Source organism: Chiloscyllium punctatum, chromosome 37, assembly GCF_047496795.1.
Source record: "Chiloscyllium punctatum isolate Juve2018m chromosome 37, sChiPun1.3, whole genome shotgun sequence".
Classification (NCBI taxonomy): Eukaryota; Metazoa; Chordata; class Chondrichthyes; order Orectolobiformes; family Hemiscylliidae; genus Chiloscyllium; species Chiloscyllium punctatum.
The window spans coordinates 47,002,196-47,018,136 of NC_092775.1; the positions used below are offsets into that span (position 1 = coordinate 47,002,196).

Genomic DNA, 15,941 nt, shown 5'->3' on the forward strand with positions numbered 1-15,941 from the left:
GTCCAGTCCTGGGAATGTGGGGGGAGGGACGGTGTCCAGTCCTGGGAATGTGGGGGGAGGGACGGTGTCCAGTCCTGGGAATGTGGGGGGGAGGGACGGTGTCCAGTCCTGGGAATGTGGGGGGAGGGACGGTGTCCAGTCCTGGGAATGTGGGGGGAGGGACGGTGTCCAGTCCTGGGAATGTGGGGGGAGGGACGGTGTCCAGTCCTGGGAATGTAGGGGTGTGAGACGGTGTCCAGTCCTGGGAATGTAGGGGTGTGAGACGGTGTCCAGTCCTGGGAATGTAGGGGTGTGAGACGGTGTCCTGTCCTGGGAATGTAGGGGTGTGAGACGGTGTCCACTCCTGGAAATGTAGGGGTGTGAGAGGGGAGGGACGGTGTTCACTCCTGGAAATGTAGGGGTGTGAGAGGGGAGGGACGGTGTTCAGTCCTGGGAATGTAGAGGTGTGAGAGGGGAGGATGGTGTCCATTCCTAGAAATGTAGGGGTGTGGGAGGGATGGTGTCCATTCCTGGAAATGTAGGGGTGTGAGAGGGGCAGGGACGATGGCCCGTCCTGGAAATTTAGGGGTATGAAAGGGAGAAGGACAATGACCAATCCTGGAAATTTAGTGGTGTGGGAGGTGGAGGGACGGTGTCTAATCCTGGAAATTTAGCAATGTGAAGGGAGGATATCTGCCCCAGGAGTAAAGGGGGAACTTCTAACCCAGTAGTGATGTGTACCTGTACTGGGAAGATCAAGTCAAAAGGTGTAATGAGGTGTGTTTTGAAAGAGTTGCAGCTGAGGAAATTTTCTGAGAGGTGAATATCTGGTTGTGGGATGTAGAGCAGGAAGCAGGTGGAGATGAGGGGACTGGAAGGCTGCTCCATAAATAATATTGTTAAGGGATAGAAAGTTAAGTGGCTGGTCCAAGAGTGGTTGGAGTTGTTGGAGATAGCCCAACAATCATCTCGAGAGTGGTGAGAGATCATTTGGGTTGGAGTGATGGGCGAAGGTATTCGGCACATGGAGTACCTGTCCATTTGTTGTTCTACTACTTTGGTAATTTGGTTTTCTGCCAGCCAGTTTTGTGTGTTTTAAACACTGAATTTTGCATCATTACTCCAGTGCATTCTGTATTATTCTTGTAGTAATGTATTTCAAGTTCTAGGATTCTTTATGTACTTTGTGATGTGTTCATGCTTATCTGAATGCACTGCGCTAATGTTTGAATTACTTTAAAGGCACTGTCATGGTTTACTGAAATCTTGCTCATGGCTGCGTGACAATAATTGGAAAAGCAGTTGCACTGAGGTGAGTATAACTCTACCACACACCTGTTCTCACAGTAACATACAGTTTAAAGCTTCCTTGGAAACAACCTCCTCTCAGGAGCACAGGTGCAAGCAAATTCAGAAGACAATCTTCATTTGTAAAGTTGTATTTTACTGCAGTGCATACTCTTATTTCTAAGAAACTGCAAGTGTCTTCATTTGTGTGTAATATCAGTGAGAATTTTGAGAATCTACTTTGTGATTCCACTAAGCTTAAAAAATACATCTTGTGACTCTGACATTGCTGCAAGGATTCAACTACACCGTAGCAGTGTGAAGCCAGATTTATATCTGTCTTTCACACATTAATCTATAGGATGTTCATTGGAGGGACGAGACTTTAGTGGCTTTGTTGCTACCTTGGTAATCGCTGGGGAGCGTTATCTGAAGTCCTGAATCTCTCCTCATGATGGAATTTGAATTCAACCAAAAATCTGGAATTAAAAGTCTAATGATGGCTATGAAACCATCATTGATTTTTGGAAAAGCCTACCTGGTTCACTAATGTCCTTTTCGGAAGGAAATCTGCTTAGCTGGCTACGTGCAATGGAAACAGTTCTAAGCAATGAGGGAATTCCCACTGTATTTATCCAGATCATAGGACCTTTTTGGTGCAGGGTAGCATCCCTATCACTAAACCAGGAAGCCTGGGTTCAAATTGAATTTGTTCCAGAAATGTGTAATGACATCTCTTAACGGGTTGATTAGAAAAGAGCACTGTGCTTAACAATTAACTGCCCTCTGAAAAAGCCCAACAAGCCATTCAGTTGTCTCAAACCACTAAAACGAATCTCAAGGAATGAAACCAGAGAGTCCACCAGCAATGGAACTTTCAATGTCACTGGGTCAAAGTCCAGGAACTCCCTCCCTTAACAGCTTTGTGTTTGAACATGAGATGAACTGGGGAGACTCAAGAATTCAGCTCTACCTAAGCAAGGACAGGCAATAACTACTGGCCTAGATAAAATGCCCGTATCCCATGAAATGATTTTTAAAAACTTGTGATGCAGCTTGCAGTTATTTTCGAATCACTCTGGTCAGAAATGTTATTATACATCTCTGAACCAAGTGGAACTTTAACCTAGGATTCCTGGTTTAGTAGTAGGGATATTACCTGACACCACAGGGGTTCTTTGATCTGGATTTCATATTTACTCATTAAAATTAAACAAATAATACACTGTAGGATAAGGAATTCCCTCATTGCTTGCAACTGCTTCCATTGCAATGTGAAGCCACAGAATCTACAAAACTTAATTTCACTGAAATTATTATGTATTTTCTAGACTTCCATTGTGAGCTACTAATATCTCCTTCGGAATTAGCTCATCTGAAGTGTTGAAATTTTTTTTGTATTTTGATTCACTTGTTATGTTGGCTTTATTTGGTTTGTACTGAAACTTTAGGAAACAGTGAGAGAATTTAATTTGAATTCTGTGATTCTTATTTCTCTCAGGGCCTTTTCTTATTCCTGAGAGTATAATTAGAATGAAATCAAGATTCTCAGATGTGTAGTATGTTGTAATTTGTTCATCTTAGCTTTCCCTCTATTTCTTAAATGACTTTGCTCCATCAATGGAGGAAGAGAGTAAAATTTGTCCGTGACCAGGAATAGTTTTCTATAATTTGATGTAATATTAACAGTTGTGATTACCATGGTTACTTGCTCCAGCTTCCTCTATCCAACAAAATATGTTTAACCCTATAAATGCAGCAACAATATTTTGAAGATGAAATTTGGTTTGTATTGGAATAACTCTGAAGGTACATGTCCCTAATTGAAAAATTTAAGTTTGTATTTTTTATCCATCCTCACTGTAGAGGATATGGACAACATTCCAGAAGCAGTGAGTTATCACGAAATGAAAGAAAGGGAGAAACTTAGGGTGGGGGGGATTGCATTCGTCAGAGAAATAATGGAGTAAATTGTTGGAGCTGTGGGCTGAAAAATGAACTTGATGGTAGAGTTTTAAAGCCAGTAGCTAGTGAGATTGTTGATGCATTGCTTTTAATATTCAGAAGCTCCGTTGGTTTGGGGGTGACCTCATTTAGTAGGAAGACTACAAATGTATCTCTCACATTTGAAAAGTGGAGGGAAACAGAAAGCAGACCTGTTAGCTCAACATCAATCAGAGGGAAATGGTTAGAAGATATTATTATTGATCAGAGATAGTCAACATAGTTTTACCAAAAAGGTGGTTGAGGGCAGAGCAGTAGATGTTGTTTACTTGGATTTTAGTAAAGTCTTTGACAAGATTCCTCTGAGTAAAGTTGCATCACATGGGATTCAGGGTGTGCTTGCCATTAGATACGTAATTGGCTAAACAGCAGGTGACAGTGATGGTGAAGAGTTGCATTTCGGACTGGAAGCCTGTCATCAGCAGTGTTCCACAGGGATTGTTTCTGTGTCATCTTATGGACAGGCACTATTTCGTTTAGATAATCAATTATTTGGTTAATCGATTAAATGCCTTTCCTCTGGGGCTTGGAGTTTTTAAACTCTGCTCCACGTTCAGGAGATTGCAGCAGCAGCAAACAGTGCGCGAGGCCCCAACCCCAACCCTGTGCAACACCTCCCCCGGCCCCCAATCCCGTGCAACACCACCCCCCACCTCCATCACTGCCCCTGTCCCCAACCCTGCGCAACACCGCCCCCTACCCTCAACCCTGTGCAACACCACCCCCTGCCCCCAGTCCCATCTAACACTGCCCCGCCCCCAACCCTGTGCTGTATGACTCTGTGACTCGAAGTTATAGAACTTGGATAAGTTCAGGGTAATCAGGCAGAGTCAATATGATTTTATGAAAGGGAAATCATGTTTAGCCAATTTAACCAATTTGAGTTCTTTGAGGAGGTAATTCATGCTGTGGTTAAAGGGATACTGGTGGTTGTACTGTTCTTAGATTCCCAAAAGCATTTGATAACCTGACACATCAAAAGTTATTGAGGAAAATAAAACTTCTTGGTGTAGTATATTAGCATGGATAGAAGATTGGCTGGCTAATGGCCCACAGAGAGTACAGCTTGGCAACATGTAATGCACGGTGCTATGACCTCAACTATTTGCAATTTATAATCATGATTTAGATTGACGGATGGATAGCATGATTGCCAAATTTTGTGACAGCACAAATTGCTCAGAAAGTTGAAGATTATTTTAAGTAAGAAGGCTACAAAAATATGTAGTTAAATGAGTGGACAAAGATGTGACAAAAGGAGAATAATGTGGAAAATATGCAGTTATCCATTTGGGCAGGAAGAATAAGAATGCAACATGTTATCTAAATAGAAAGAGATTGCAGATCTGAGCTGCAGAGGAACCTGGGTGTCCTTGCGCATGGATCACAAAAAGATAGTTGCAGCTACGCCAAGTAATTAGGAAAGTAATGAAGTGTTATCATTTATCATGAGAGGCATTTATTATAAAAGTAGGGACTTGGTATTTGTTATACAGAACACCCACAGACTGCATGCGAGTACTGTGTACAGTATTGGTCACTTATTTACAGAAAGATGTAAATATGTTGAAGGAGTTTGAGGCAAGGTTTACCAGACTAAGACCTGGAATGTATGGGTTGTCTTCTAAGTAAAGTTGGATAGGCTAGGCTTGTATCTGCTGGGGTTTAGAAAAGTAAGAGGTGACTTAGTTGCAACGTATTACAACCTGAGGGGTCTTGATAGGATAGATCTGAAGAGAATGTTTCCTCTTGTGGGAGAATCTAGAACTAGGAGATACTAACTGGTTAAATGTCCATTTAAAAATAACATTTGGTCAAACCTTTGCTCTGAGGGTTGAGAGTCTTTGGAACTCTCTTATGTGAGTAGTGAAAGTAGAGTCCTTGAATATTTTTAAGGCAGAAGTAGAGAGATTTTTGTTAAACATGGAGTTGAAAGATTATCGAGGTAGGCTGGAATATAGATTTGAGGTTACAATCAGGTCAGCCATGATTATATTCAATAGTGGAACAGGCTTATAGGGCTGAATGACCACCACACCTTCTGATTTCTCTCTCTTCTGAATGGAGTGCGCAGAATTAGATGCAATGCTCCTGTTGAAGCTAAACCAGTGATTTAAGGTTCTTCATAATTGCCTTATTTTGTAATCAGTGTCTTTATTTATAAACCATGCTTTTCTATTTTTTTTAACCACTTTCTTTGCTATGTGCAAGCATTTGTTCACATAGTGCTATGGGTCCATCTGCTCTCTGATATCCTTTAGGATTGTATCCTTCATTTTACATTGCCTATTCTCATTTTCCTTCCAAAGCATGTTACTTCATACTTCGCCTCTATTAAATTTATCTGCCACATGGCCTGCCCAGTTCTCCAGCCACCTGTCTTGCTACCTTTTCAATTATCTAATTGTTTCTCCCCCACAGTTCAAAGTGCTTCCAAGTTGTGTCTCATTAGAATTTTGAAATTGTGAGTTTTGAAATCTCCTCACCCAAGTCTACATCATGAATAAAGGTCAAGAACAGTGACTGTATTTTGACTAATGTGGAATACCACCTGTGCACCTTCGTGCAATCCAGAAAGCAAGCCCCACTGCTACTGTCTGTTCCTGTCACTCAGCCAACTGCATATTGATGCTACTACTTCCCTTTTAATTCCATAGTTAGACAAGTTATTTAAACAAGATTTGACTTCAAGAAAGCCATGCTGGCTTTCTTTAATTAATCTGTGCTGTGCAAATTACTGTTACTTTTGTCCTGGACTGTTCTTTCTGACAGCTTTTCTGAGGTTGAATTGACTGGATGGTAGTTATTGGGACTATCCTTGCACCATTTTTGAACAAGGTTGTAACTTGCCACAAGCATAGAGAATGCTGGAGAAGATCAGGCCTGGCAGGATCTACAGAGACAAACTGAGTTCACAATTCTGGTGGAGTTGGAACATGTACAGGTTGGAAGGATTGAACTTCAATAGAATTGGGCCACTGTCTTCGTAGGGTGGCTTAACAGTGCGATTGGGGAGGATTGGGGAATTACAAAAGTTTTAGTCAAGTAAAAACAAAATTCTACAGATGCTGGTAAATCTGAAACAAATATAGAGAATGTAGGAGAAACAAAGATCTGGCAGCATCTGTGGAGAGAGAAACCGAGTTAATATTTAGAGTCTGATCTGACTCTTTATTTGTTTAACAAAATGATTGATGCTAAAATATAAATAGTAGGGATAGTTGGCATGTATACTTAAAAGCATCTGCTTCTACTGCTCGTCCCTTTGTGTTGATTGCAGTGTTTTGTTTTATTTGATGCCTGTTGCTTTCTATCTAGCTTTCAATCATCCAACGAACTCGTCCCCTCAATCTGTTCAACTCCACAACCAAACCTGACTACGGAATGCGGCTGAAAGTGGATAGTATTGTTGGGTGGGCGAAAACTTCACAGGCTGTTGACCAGAAGATGTAGGCTGTTGTTTTGTCTTCACACTGAGGGTATCTTTCATTGAGATGTGGCACTACCACTGTTCAAACTGATGGAATAAATAAATATCCTGTAGCTCAAAACTGCGTATCAGGTGATAGTGGACCAACAATAAAATTGTATACCACCAAAACGTGTAACTTCACAGCCCAGCATGCCTACAAGCCTGTAAAACAACATTTTGTTTGTAGCTTTAAGCAATTCCACAACCAACTAAATCGCAAAGCTTTGCAAACCAATTGTATCCTGTCACAAAAGATTCTAGGTTCTTGAGCACAAAGTGCCTCTAACTTGTTTTAGCATTAGTGCCAATTTATATCAGTTGTCTATGCTCAGTAATTCAAAGGATCAGCATAGGGATATTTGTGCTGTTTTGTAACCACCCCGCGTTGATAGAATATTGCTGAAGCAGCTAACAGAAGGAGAAGGTTCCATGAACATGCCTATTCTCAATAATGGCAGATTCCAGCAAAAGTGCAAAAGACAAGGCAAAGCATTTGGAAACATCTTCAGCCAGAAGTGCTGAATGGGTGACTTTTGTCTTTGTCCAGAAGTATCCATCATCACACATGTCAGTCTAAAGCCAGTTCATTTCACTTCAAGGGACAGCTGAATACATGGGATGGGAAAGGACGCTGACAGTATCCCAGCTAGTACTAAATTGTTGTCGTCCTCATTAAAATCTTAAACCCTGTCTACTGATCAACATTATGGAAGGACATTAACTACATGGACTGTAGTTGTTCAAGAGTAATTGCAAGCATCTCAAGAATATGTTCGTACCTCAAGAATAGATAAAATAAAAAGCCAGGTCTGATTATATAAATCTTAAACTTCTTGATTGATGGCATGAAAATAAGTAACAAAATAAACTGGCAGATTTAATCTTTTAGTTTAAATTTGGCATAACAATGCTGAAAATGTTATAAAATGTTTTAATTGTATATTTTTGAGCAGGGAGATTTTTACAATATTCGGTGCAAGTATTGGTTAGGAATAGAATCAACTTCAGTTGCTATTAAGCATTGTGCAAGTTATTGAGTTTTTCAATTAACCTCCTGTTCACCAACTTTAATGAAGATTTTGAAGACTACTCGTGTTTTTTCAAGATATTACATTGCCTTAGTTTACTATTGGTGGGTTAATTGAATTTAGTATGAGATTAATGAGTTTTGCATCTCTTCTACAGGTTGCTCACTGTCAAGAATATTTCTTAGCATTTGAACTTGATCACAACACACAATGTCAAAGTTAAAAAGTTCTGAATCGGTTAAGGTGGTTGTCCGATGTCGGCCAATGAACGAGAAGGAAATTGCAGGTGGCTTTGGAAGAATTGTTGATATAGATGCGAAACTAGGTCAGATTCTGGTGAAGAACCCTAAAGGAGGTCCAGGTGAACTACCCAAGACTTTCACATTTGATGCTGTTTATGACTGCAATTCTAAACAAGTAGAATTATATGATGAGACCTTTCGACCTCTTGTGGAATCTGTTCTCCTGGGCTTTAATGGGACAATCTTTGCTTATGGGCAAACTGGAACAGGGAAAACCTACACTATGGAGGGTGTCCGCACAGATCCTGAAAGGAGAGGTGTCATCCCAAATTCCTTTGAGCATATATTCACACATATTTCTCGATCACAAAATCAGCAATACTTAGTAAGGGCATCATACCTAGAGATTTACCAAGAGGAAATAAAAGATTTACTCGCGAAAGATCAAACTAAAAGGTTGGAGCTAAAAGAACGGCCAGACACTGGTGTATACGTCAAAGACCTGTCTTCTTTTGTGACAAAAAATGTGAAAGAAATTGAACATGTTATGAATGTTGGCAATCAGAATCGATCAGTTGGTGCCACGAACATGAATGAGCATAGCTCTCGTTCTCATGCCATCTTTGTTATAACTGTTGAATGCAGTGAAATTGGACTTGATGGAGAGAATCATATTCGTGTTGGAAAGTTGAATTTGGTAGACCTGGCGGGCAGTGAACGACAAGCAAAAACTGGAGCTCAAGGTGAACGGTTAAAAGAAGCAACAAAAATTAACCTTTCTCTCTCAGCGTTGGGTAATGTCATATCCGCACTCGTGGATGGTAAAAGCACTCATATTCCCTACAGAGATTCAAAGCTAACTCGATTGCTTCAGGACTCATTGGGAGGGAATGCCAAGACTGTTATGGTGGCAAATATTGGTCCCGCTTCCTACAACTGTGAAGAGACACTTACTACACTACGATATGCAAATCGTGCCAAGAACATCAAGAATAAACCTCGTGTAAATGAAGATCCTAAAGATGCACTTTTGAGAGAGTTTCAGGAAGAGATAGCTCGGCTGAAAGCTCAACTGGCGAAGCGGGGTGTTGGCAAGCGAAAGAAGAAGAATCGAAGGAGGCAAGGGGGAGAAGGAGAGGAGGAAATTGAAGATGATGATGGAGATGGAGAAGAGGATGAGGGAATTAAAAATGAACCTGAATACTGGCGGGAACAACAAGAAAAGCTGGAGAGAGAAAAAAAAGCAATCATGGATGACCACAGCTTAGTGGCAGAAGAAAAACAGAAGCTGTTGCGAGAAAAAGAGAAGAAGATGGGAGATGTGCAGAGAGAGAGAGAAGCTTCTGAGACTCTTGCCACTAAAATTAAGGTATAGTAATAAAGTATTGCAATAATCCGTGATTCAGTTGAACTGTCATTGCCAATACTTTGGAGTTGGGTTAAATAATTTTAAAACATTTCAGTTGAAACAGAACTTTGCAACATATTGTGTTGAAGTATAATGTTTGGCACACTGTTATCTTTGAGATTCAACGCAGTCTCTCAAACTGCTTTGAAAGGAAATTGCTAAAATACTTGCTTCTCTCAAGTCAACAGGGAATCAGGAAGCGGAGTAATTATATTGGTTTGAAATGTCTTTCCATTTCCTGTCTCAATAGCATATAAGTCAAATAACAAATTCTGATTAGTTTTGCTCAGTTGTTAAGTCTATTTTAAAGGACCATGCTAATAGAAAGGTAAGCAGAGCATTTTATTGAAAATATTTATCTTAGTTGTTGCCAATAGAGTTATTTGATCAGGGTTATTAAAATTGCATAACTAAAGCTTTTAGTAATTAAAGTCATGAGTGAATTTCATTATTTATTTAATTATCAGTATTTTCAGTGTTTGTTTATAACACCTGCGTGGATTCGGTTTTGAATTAAATGTTTTTAAAAAGGCTGAGTAGGTGTCTAACCTGACCAATTTGATATAATTGAAATCAAAATAATAGCATATGGGAAAAGTTGGATACCAAATTTTGTGCTTTTTTAAAACAGATTTTGCGCCTATCTTTGTGACCAAATTGACAAACGCTATCTTATTATCTGTCTTATTTTAATAAAAGTGTGTTTCAGTTTTCAATTGATCTTGTAGTAGAATCACCTGAAAATTTTCTGAAACTACTAGAAATTGTGGGCATGCGCAAAGGAGTGAAAGCTAAGTGGAAGCTTAAGTTAAAGTGGGGTCAGAGGACAAGAGGTTTTGAAAGACTTACATTTTTCTTGCTTTCTTTTGTAAGTTTCCATGTCCAGAATTGTAATGTCCAGAATAAGCTTGACATTTTTCTAATAATTTATTGGTACTGCAACACTGCCAAGTAGATGTGATTGTGAAGTGTCACTTTTATAGAGGCCAATTGTTTTACAAAAGTGAACAGGAATTTGATGCTAGAAGATGTTGACAAAAGTGCATTTAAATGTAAGATATTTCTGTAGAAAGCGAGTCAGTTTCCCATGGTATGCACGTGGTAACTCAGAAAAATAGTTGCTATTTCACTTGCATTTGTTGTATTTGTAGCTTTTCTTCCTGCTTGTTTTCTCTTTCACACTCAAGTCATGACCATCTGCTTGTCAATGTAAAAGGTGCAAAAGAAGAACAGCCTCCTCAGCAGGGGCAGGACCTTTAAAGAGTAGAAAATCTGTCTCTCCTGGGGAATGGTTTTAGTGTAAAACATTTTGCCTGTGAGAGTTCATGAAGGTCAGTAATCTGCCTCAGGTTGGGTAAGAACTGTTAGAAAGTGTTTGAGGGTTGATATTGTCAGTACAGGGGCTTCTTGGTTGCTCATGATCCGTCATTTAACAGAAATTTTGAAGAGCCAGTAATCTGGGTGTAGGAAAGTGAAGTAGGTCATGGGAAAAAAGGGTTTCAAGTGTTATAAATCTTCAAGTATAGGATTCATTGAGCGCCAGAAATTGCCATATTGGCGGCTAGGATTAGAGTGATTTGAGATGGTGGGAATCTGGTTTAGTGGAATTGGTAGTTGATTCTAATAATGGCATGTGAGTAAGGTATTGATTCACAATTATTCTTTATATAGGTATACATTTAATAAGTGTGTAATATTGCAGGGATAACAGACTCATGATGTAACATTGCAAATCAGTAACCTGTGTGGCACATTTACTACTTTGTTATAAAGCAACCTGTTCTCTGAATCACTGTGAAAATTTTATACTAAAAAAAATTAAAATATTGACTAGTAAATCTGATGATATTGTGTACCTAATTATTGTGAAATATTAATCAAATATGAGAAAGCCAGAAAGCTGAAAGTTCTGATACTTGAAATATAACCAAAATGTTTTGCAAGTCTGTCACCAGAAAGGTGGGTCAGTATTTTACAGGTAGACCATCAGAATTACTGCAGGTTTGGTTTATTTTGAAAAAGATCCCAAGGCACTTCACAGCAGTATTATTGAGCCAAAAGGAATATTTAGAAAAGGTGACTTAAAGCCTTGGAATGTTTATTTTGAGGAGGATCTTAAAAGATGAAGAGGGAATTGAAATATAGAAAGATTTAGTGAGGGAATTTCAGAACAAAGGCTTGAGACAATTGAAAGTGTGGTACTAAAGCATACTATAGAACGAGTAATAGAAGTGAAAATAATATTTGTAGCAATGAGCCAGCTATTTTATTTTTGGAAAGCTTTCGATAAGGTTCTATATATAACAGATTGGTATACAAAATTGAAAACACATTGGTTTTGGAGTTTATGCACTGAAATCCATTGAAAACTGGTTGGCAGACAAGAAACAGAGGAGGAATAAATAGGTCTTTCTTTGAGTGGCAGGCGGTGACTAGCTGTTGGGTACTGTAGGCATCAATGCTTGGAGCTGAGCTATTCACAATATATTATTACAACACAGCAGTAAACCTTTCTGATAATTAAACCAAGCCCACAGAAAAGCTCCCCTTGCCTCGTAATCTGTTAAAGTATAAGTGACAGAGAAGTGCCCAAATTCCATTATGCAACAAAAATATCAATTTTACACTTTGACACTAAAAGTAAACATGAAACAACAACTATTTAAAGTTCTAAGCCTCCTTTCTCTCAGTTTTGTTATCTACTTCCCACTGTATAACAATATACTGATCCAACAAAGCCTCTATTAAATTTGCAGCAACTTAATTTTCAAAACCAGACAGCGGCTGTTGTCTCTGGTGTTGATCTTTCTCTGTTTATAGATCTTCCTGGGTTGTCTTCGGTCTTTTGCTGCAAATATGTTTGATATGAAAAGGTACCTTTGCTAGAGAGTGTGATGAATAGCAGTCGTTTCAATGGCAGTTGGTGCTCTTTCTGGCTAACTGTCCAAAATGGTTGTTTTTAATACCCCAAATATTGGATTGTCTCATTGGTTTGATGTTGTCAAAATAGTAAAATTCAAATTCGATTGAGTCTTAGTATCTTGGGGTATAATTTAAACTGATTAAATTTGAACTGCTGTGAAAACAATTGAGGTATCTAGGTTACAGCCAAATGTGACATCTTTCAATTTTCCAGTTCACTCTGTGACTGCTAGTCAGTCACATGATCGGTGCTTGCCAGCTTTCAGCTTTCACTCTGTCGTAAAGGTACCGTGCACATGTTTAACAACATAACAATATATTCATGATTTAAATGAGGAAACTGCATATCATCTGCAAACCTGGAGATATAGTAAAGCTGGGTGGAACGTAATACTATGAGAGGGATGCACAGAAGTGTCATGTGATTTGGACACGTTAAGTAACCTGGCAAATACATGGCTGATGCAGTGTAGTGTAGATAAATATGAGGTTATCCACTTTGGCGAAAATAGACAGACTGTTTCTTATCTGAATGGCAATAGATTGGGACTGGGGGGGACTTCAGTGAATGTGTGGGTGTCCCCGTACACCAGTTGCTGAAAGTAAGTATGCAGGTGCAGCAGGCATGAAGAAGGAAGTTGTATGTTGCCCTTCAGAGAAGGAGGCTTTGAGTATTGGAGCAGAGGTATCTTGCTGCAACTGTACAGTGCATTAGTAAGACAAGACATGAAGTATTGCATACAGTTTTGACTTATCTAGAGAAAAATGTTCTGACTGTGGAGGGAGTGCAAAGAACATTTGCCAGACCAATTCCAGGGATGACAAGACTGTTGTTAAGGGAGAGACTGGATCATTTGGAACTATACTCTCTAAAATTTAGAAGAATGAATTTTCTCACAGAAACCTGTAAAATTCTAACAGGATTAGACCAATTGATGCAGGAAGGATGTTCTTGATGACCAGGGGGTCACTGTTTAAGGATAAAGGGTAGATATTTAAGGACTGAGTGAGAAATTTCTTCACCAGAGTGGTGAGCTGTGAAATTGTCTGCCATAGGAAATTTTTCAAACAAAACATTGAAGACTTTCAAGAAAAACCTAGATACTGTATACTCCTTAGGACTGAAGGGGTCAAACAGTATGGGGAGAAAATCGGAACAGGCTATTGAGTTGGATGGTGAACTATGATCATATTGAATTCGTGACTCCTCAGATACTGAAGCAGTCCATGATCAAATGCAACAAGATCGCAACAATATCCAAACTTGGGCTGACAAATGGAAAATAATATTTGTGCCCCACAAATGCCAGGCCATGATCACCACTAATAAGAGAAAATCTAACCACTGCCCCATGGCATTCAGTGATGTTACCATCACTGAATTCCCCCACTATCAACACCTTGGGGTTATTATTGACTAGAAACTCAATTGACCTCACCACATAATCACAGTGACTCCAAGAGCAGGTTAGAGATTAGGAATACTGCAGTGAATAACTCCCCTCTTGATTCCCCAAAGCATGTCCACCATCTCTAAGGCACAAGTCAGGAATGTGATGGAATGCACCTCACTTTGCCTGGATGAGTGCAGCTCCAACAACATTGAAGAAGCTTGATAGCATCCAGGAAAGGAGACAGCCTGTTTGATTAGCACTACATTCATAAGCATCCACTGCCTCTACCACCTGAGGCTCAGTAGCAGCAATGTGTACTATCTACAAGATGCTCTGCAAAAATTCATCCATGGTCTTCAGACAGCACCTTCCAAACCCACAACCAATTCCACTTAGAAGAACAAGGGCAGCAGATGGGAACAAATATATCCAGGTGCTGGTGTGGGTGGGGGGGATAGGGTATTCACTGTTAGTTCTAGTTCAGTAGTATACTTGAATTTTCTTTATCCTATCGTGGGGTGCCTTGGTCAAGGGTGGAGCACTGGTTGGGAGAGGTTATGATGGCTTTTTTTTTCTCCTGAATAATGTAAGAACTTTCCCTCCAAGCCACTGATCATCTGGCTCAGAAATATATCGCCATTCCTTCACTGTTGTTGGGTCAAAATCGTGGAATTCCCTCCTTAATGGCATTGTGAGTCAACCCACAGCAGGTGGACTGCTTTGGTTCAAGAAGGCTACTCACTGCCACCTTCTTAAGGGCAACTAGGGACGGGCAATAAATGCTGGCCCAGCCAGTGATGCCCATAATCCCACAAATGAAGAAAAATAAAATGGAGAAAACTTGAATGGCATACTCCAGCTTCTCTATTCTATGCTTCTGTTTATTTCCAACATTTTCGGACTTTATTTTGATGCAATGTATCTGAAACAGTGGAAAATTTGAGGCGCATGAAGAATAGTTTTTTAAAAAATTTTTTTCACAAGTTTTCAAAAGAAAAGTTTTTTAAAAAACCCAAGTATAAACATTGATATACAGTTAAATCTTAAGTAAATGATAACCAAAATCTATCAAACAAGAAAAAAGAAATACCAAGAGGGAAAAAAAAGATAAAACTCAACTAACTACTCATCTAACTTACAACTAACCAGAGTGTATCATTAAAATTCTTACATTATTCAAGAGAAAAAAAAATCCAACGGATAACACATAAATTGAGCAGTGATGTACATGCTCGGAATGTGGTAACATCAGATCACAACAAAACCCGTATTTACCCAAAACATCCCAAGCATAGAGCATATAAAATTCAGAAAAATAAAAGCTCTTTAGTACATTCAGATCAATATAATAAAAAAAATTATTTCTAAATAGTAAAAAGAAGCATAAAACATATTTAAATGGAGATCTTCCTCCCAGGGGGAGATCTTATTCCCAGGGGGCATCACTTCCTTTCCAAAAAAGCCATCATAACCTCTCCCAACCAGTGCTCCACCCTTGACCGAGGCACCTCACGATCCCCCTATCCCCCACCCACACCAACACCTGGATAATTACAGTCTCAGCAAATAATAATTAAATATATTAATACAAAATAACAGGAAAACAACCCCGCTCCCAAAGACAAAGATAAAATAAGATAAGGTAGCCACCTTCCCCTCATCTACATTAACTAGACCTCCTGGCCTATATATATGTATTAAAAAAGGGGAAAGGAAATCGCTCAGTAAAGGATGAATAAATAAGCCCTTCTTCCCACCCCCCGGAGATAATATTAAACAGTAAGATAATGAAAGGAAGAAGAAAGGGGGGTGGGGTAAACCAGGGTGGGGGTAAGGCAAAACAACATCAATTAACTCTTATAATTTGCCTAAGAGAGTCCAAAGGTTCCTTGGCCTTCTCCGGTGACCCGAAGTTAAACACGAGCCTTTCATGGCTAAAGCGTAGTATAGCTGGGTAGCACAAGGAGTATTGAATGTTTAAGTCTCTCAAACACTGTTTTGCTTCATCAACGCCTTCCTCTTTCGGACCAAAGCTGGGGAAAAGTCCTGAAATAACTAATCTTGGATCCTTTGAGTCATGGCTTGTGGATCTTTCCCAAGATTTCTGGAGGCTTCCGAGAGCATCTGCCTCACCTTATAACTCTGCAGCTGGAACAGGACCGGGCGGGGATGCTGGTTTGAGCCGGGTCCACGTATTGCAACCCG

At 39.6% G+C, this 15,941-nt stretch overlaps 1 protein-coding gene across 2 annotated transcripts in view; it reads left to right on the top strand.

Annotated features, from left to right (window-relative positions):
* kif3b (kinesin family member 3B) overlaps positions 1 to 15,941 on the top strand; it is a 44,650-nt gene that overhangs the window by 1,490 nt on the left and 27,219 nt on the right. The window contains exons 2-3 of one of the 2 annotated variants that reach the window (XM_072556766.1): positions 1,222 to 1,291; positions 7,928 to 9,381. In XM_072556766.1, coding sequence (XP_072412867.1) covers positions 7,981 to 9,381 — 1,401 coding nt within the window. In that variant the 5' untranslated portion in view covers positions 1,222 to 1,291; positions 7,928 to 7,980. The remainder of the gene's footprint in view (positions 1 to 1,221; positions 1,292 to 7,927; positions 9,382 to 15,941) is intronic. The other variant, XM_072556767.1, reaches the window with a different exon arrangement.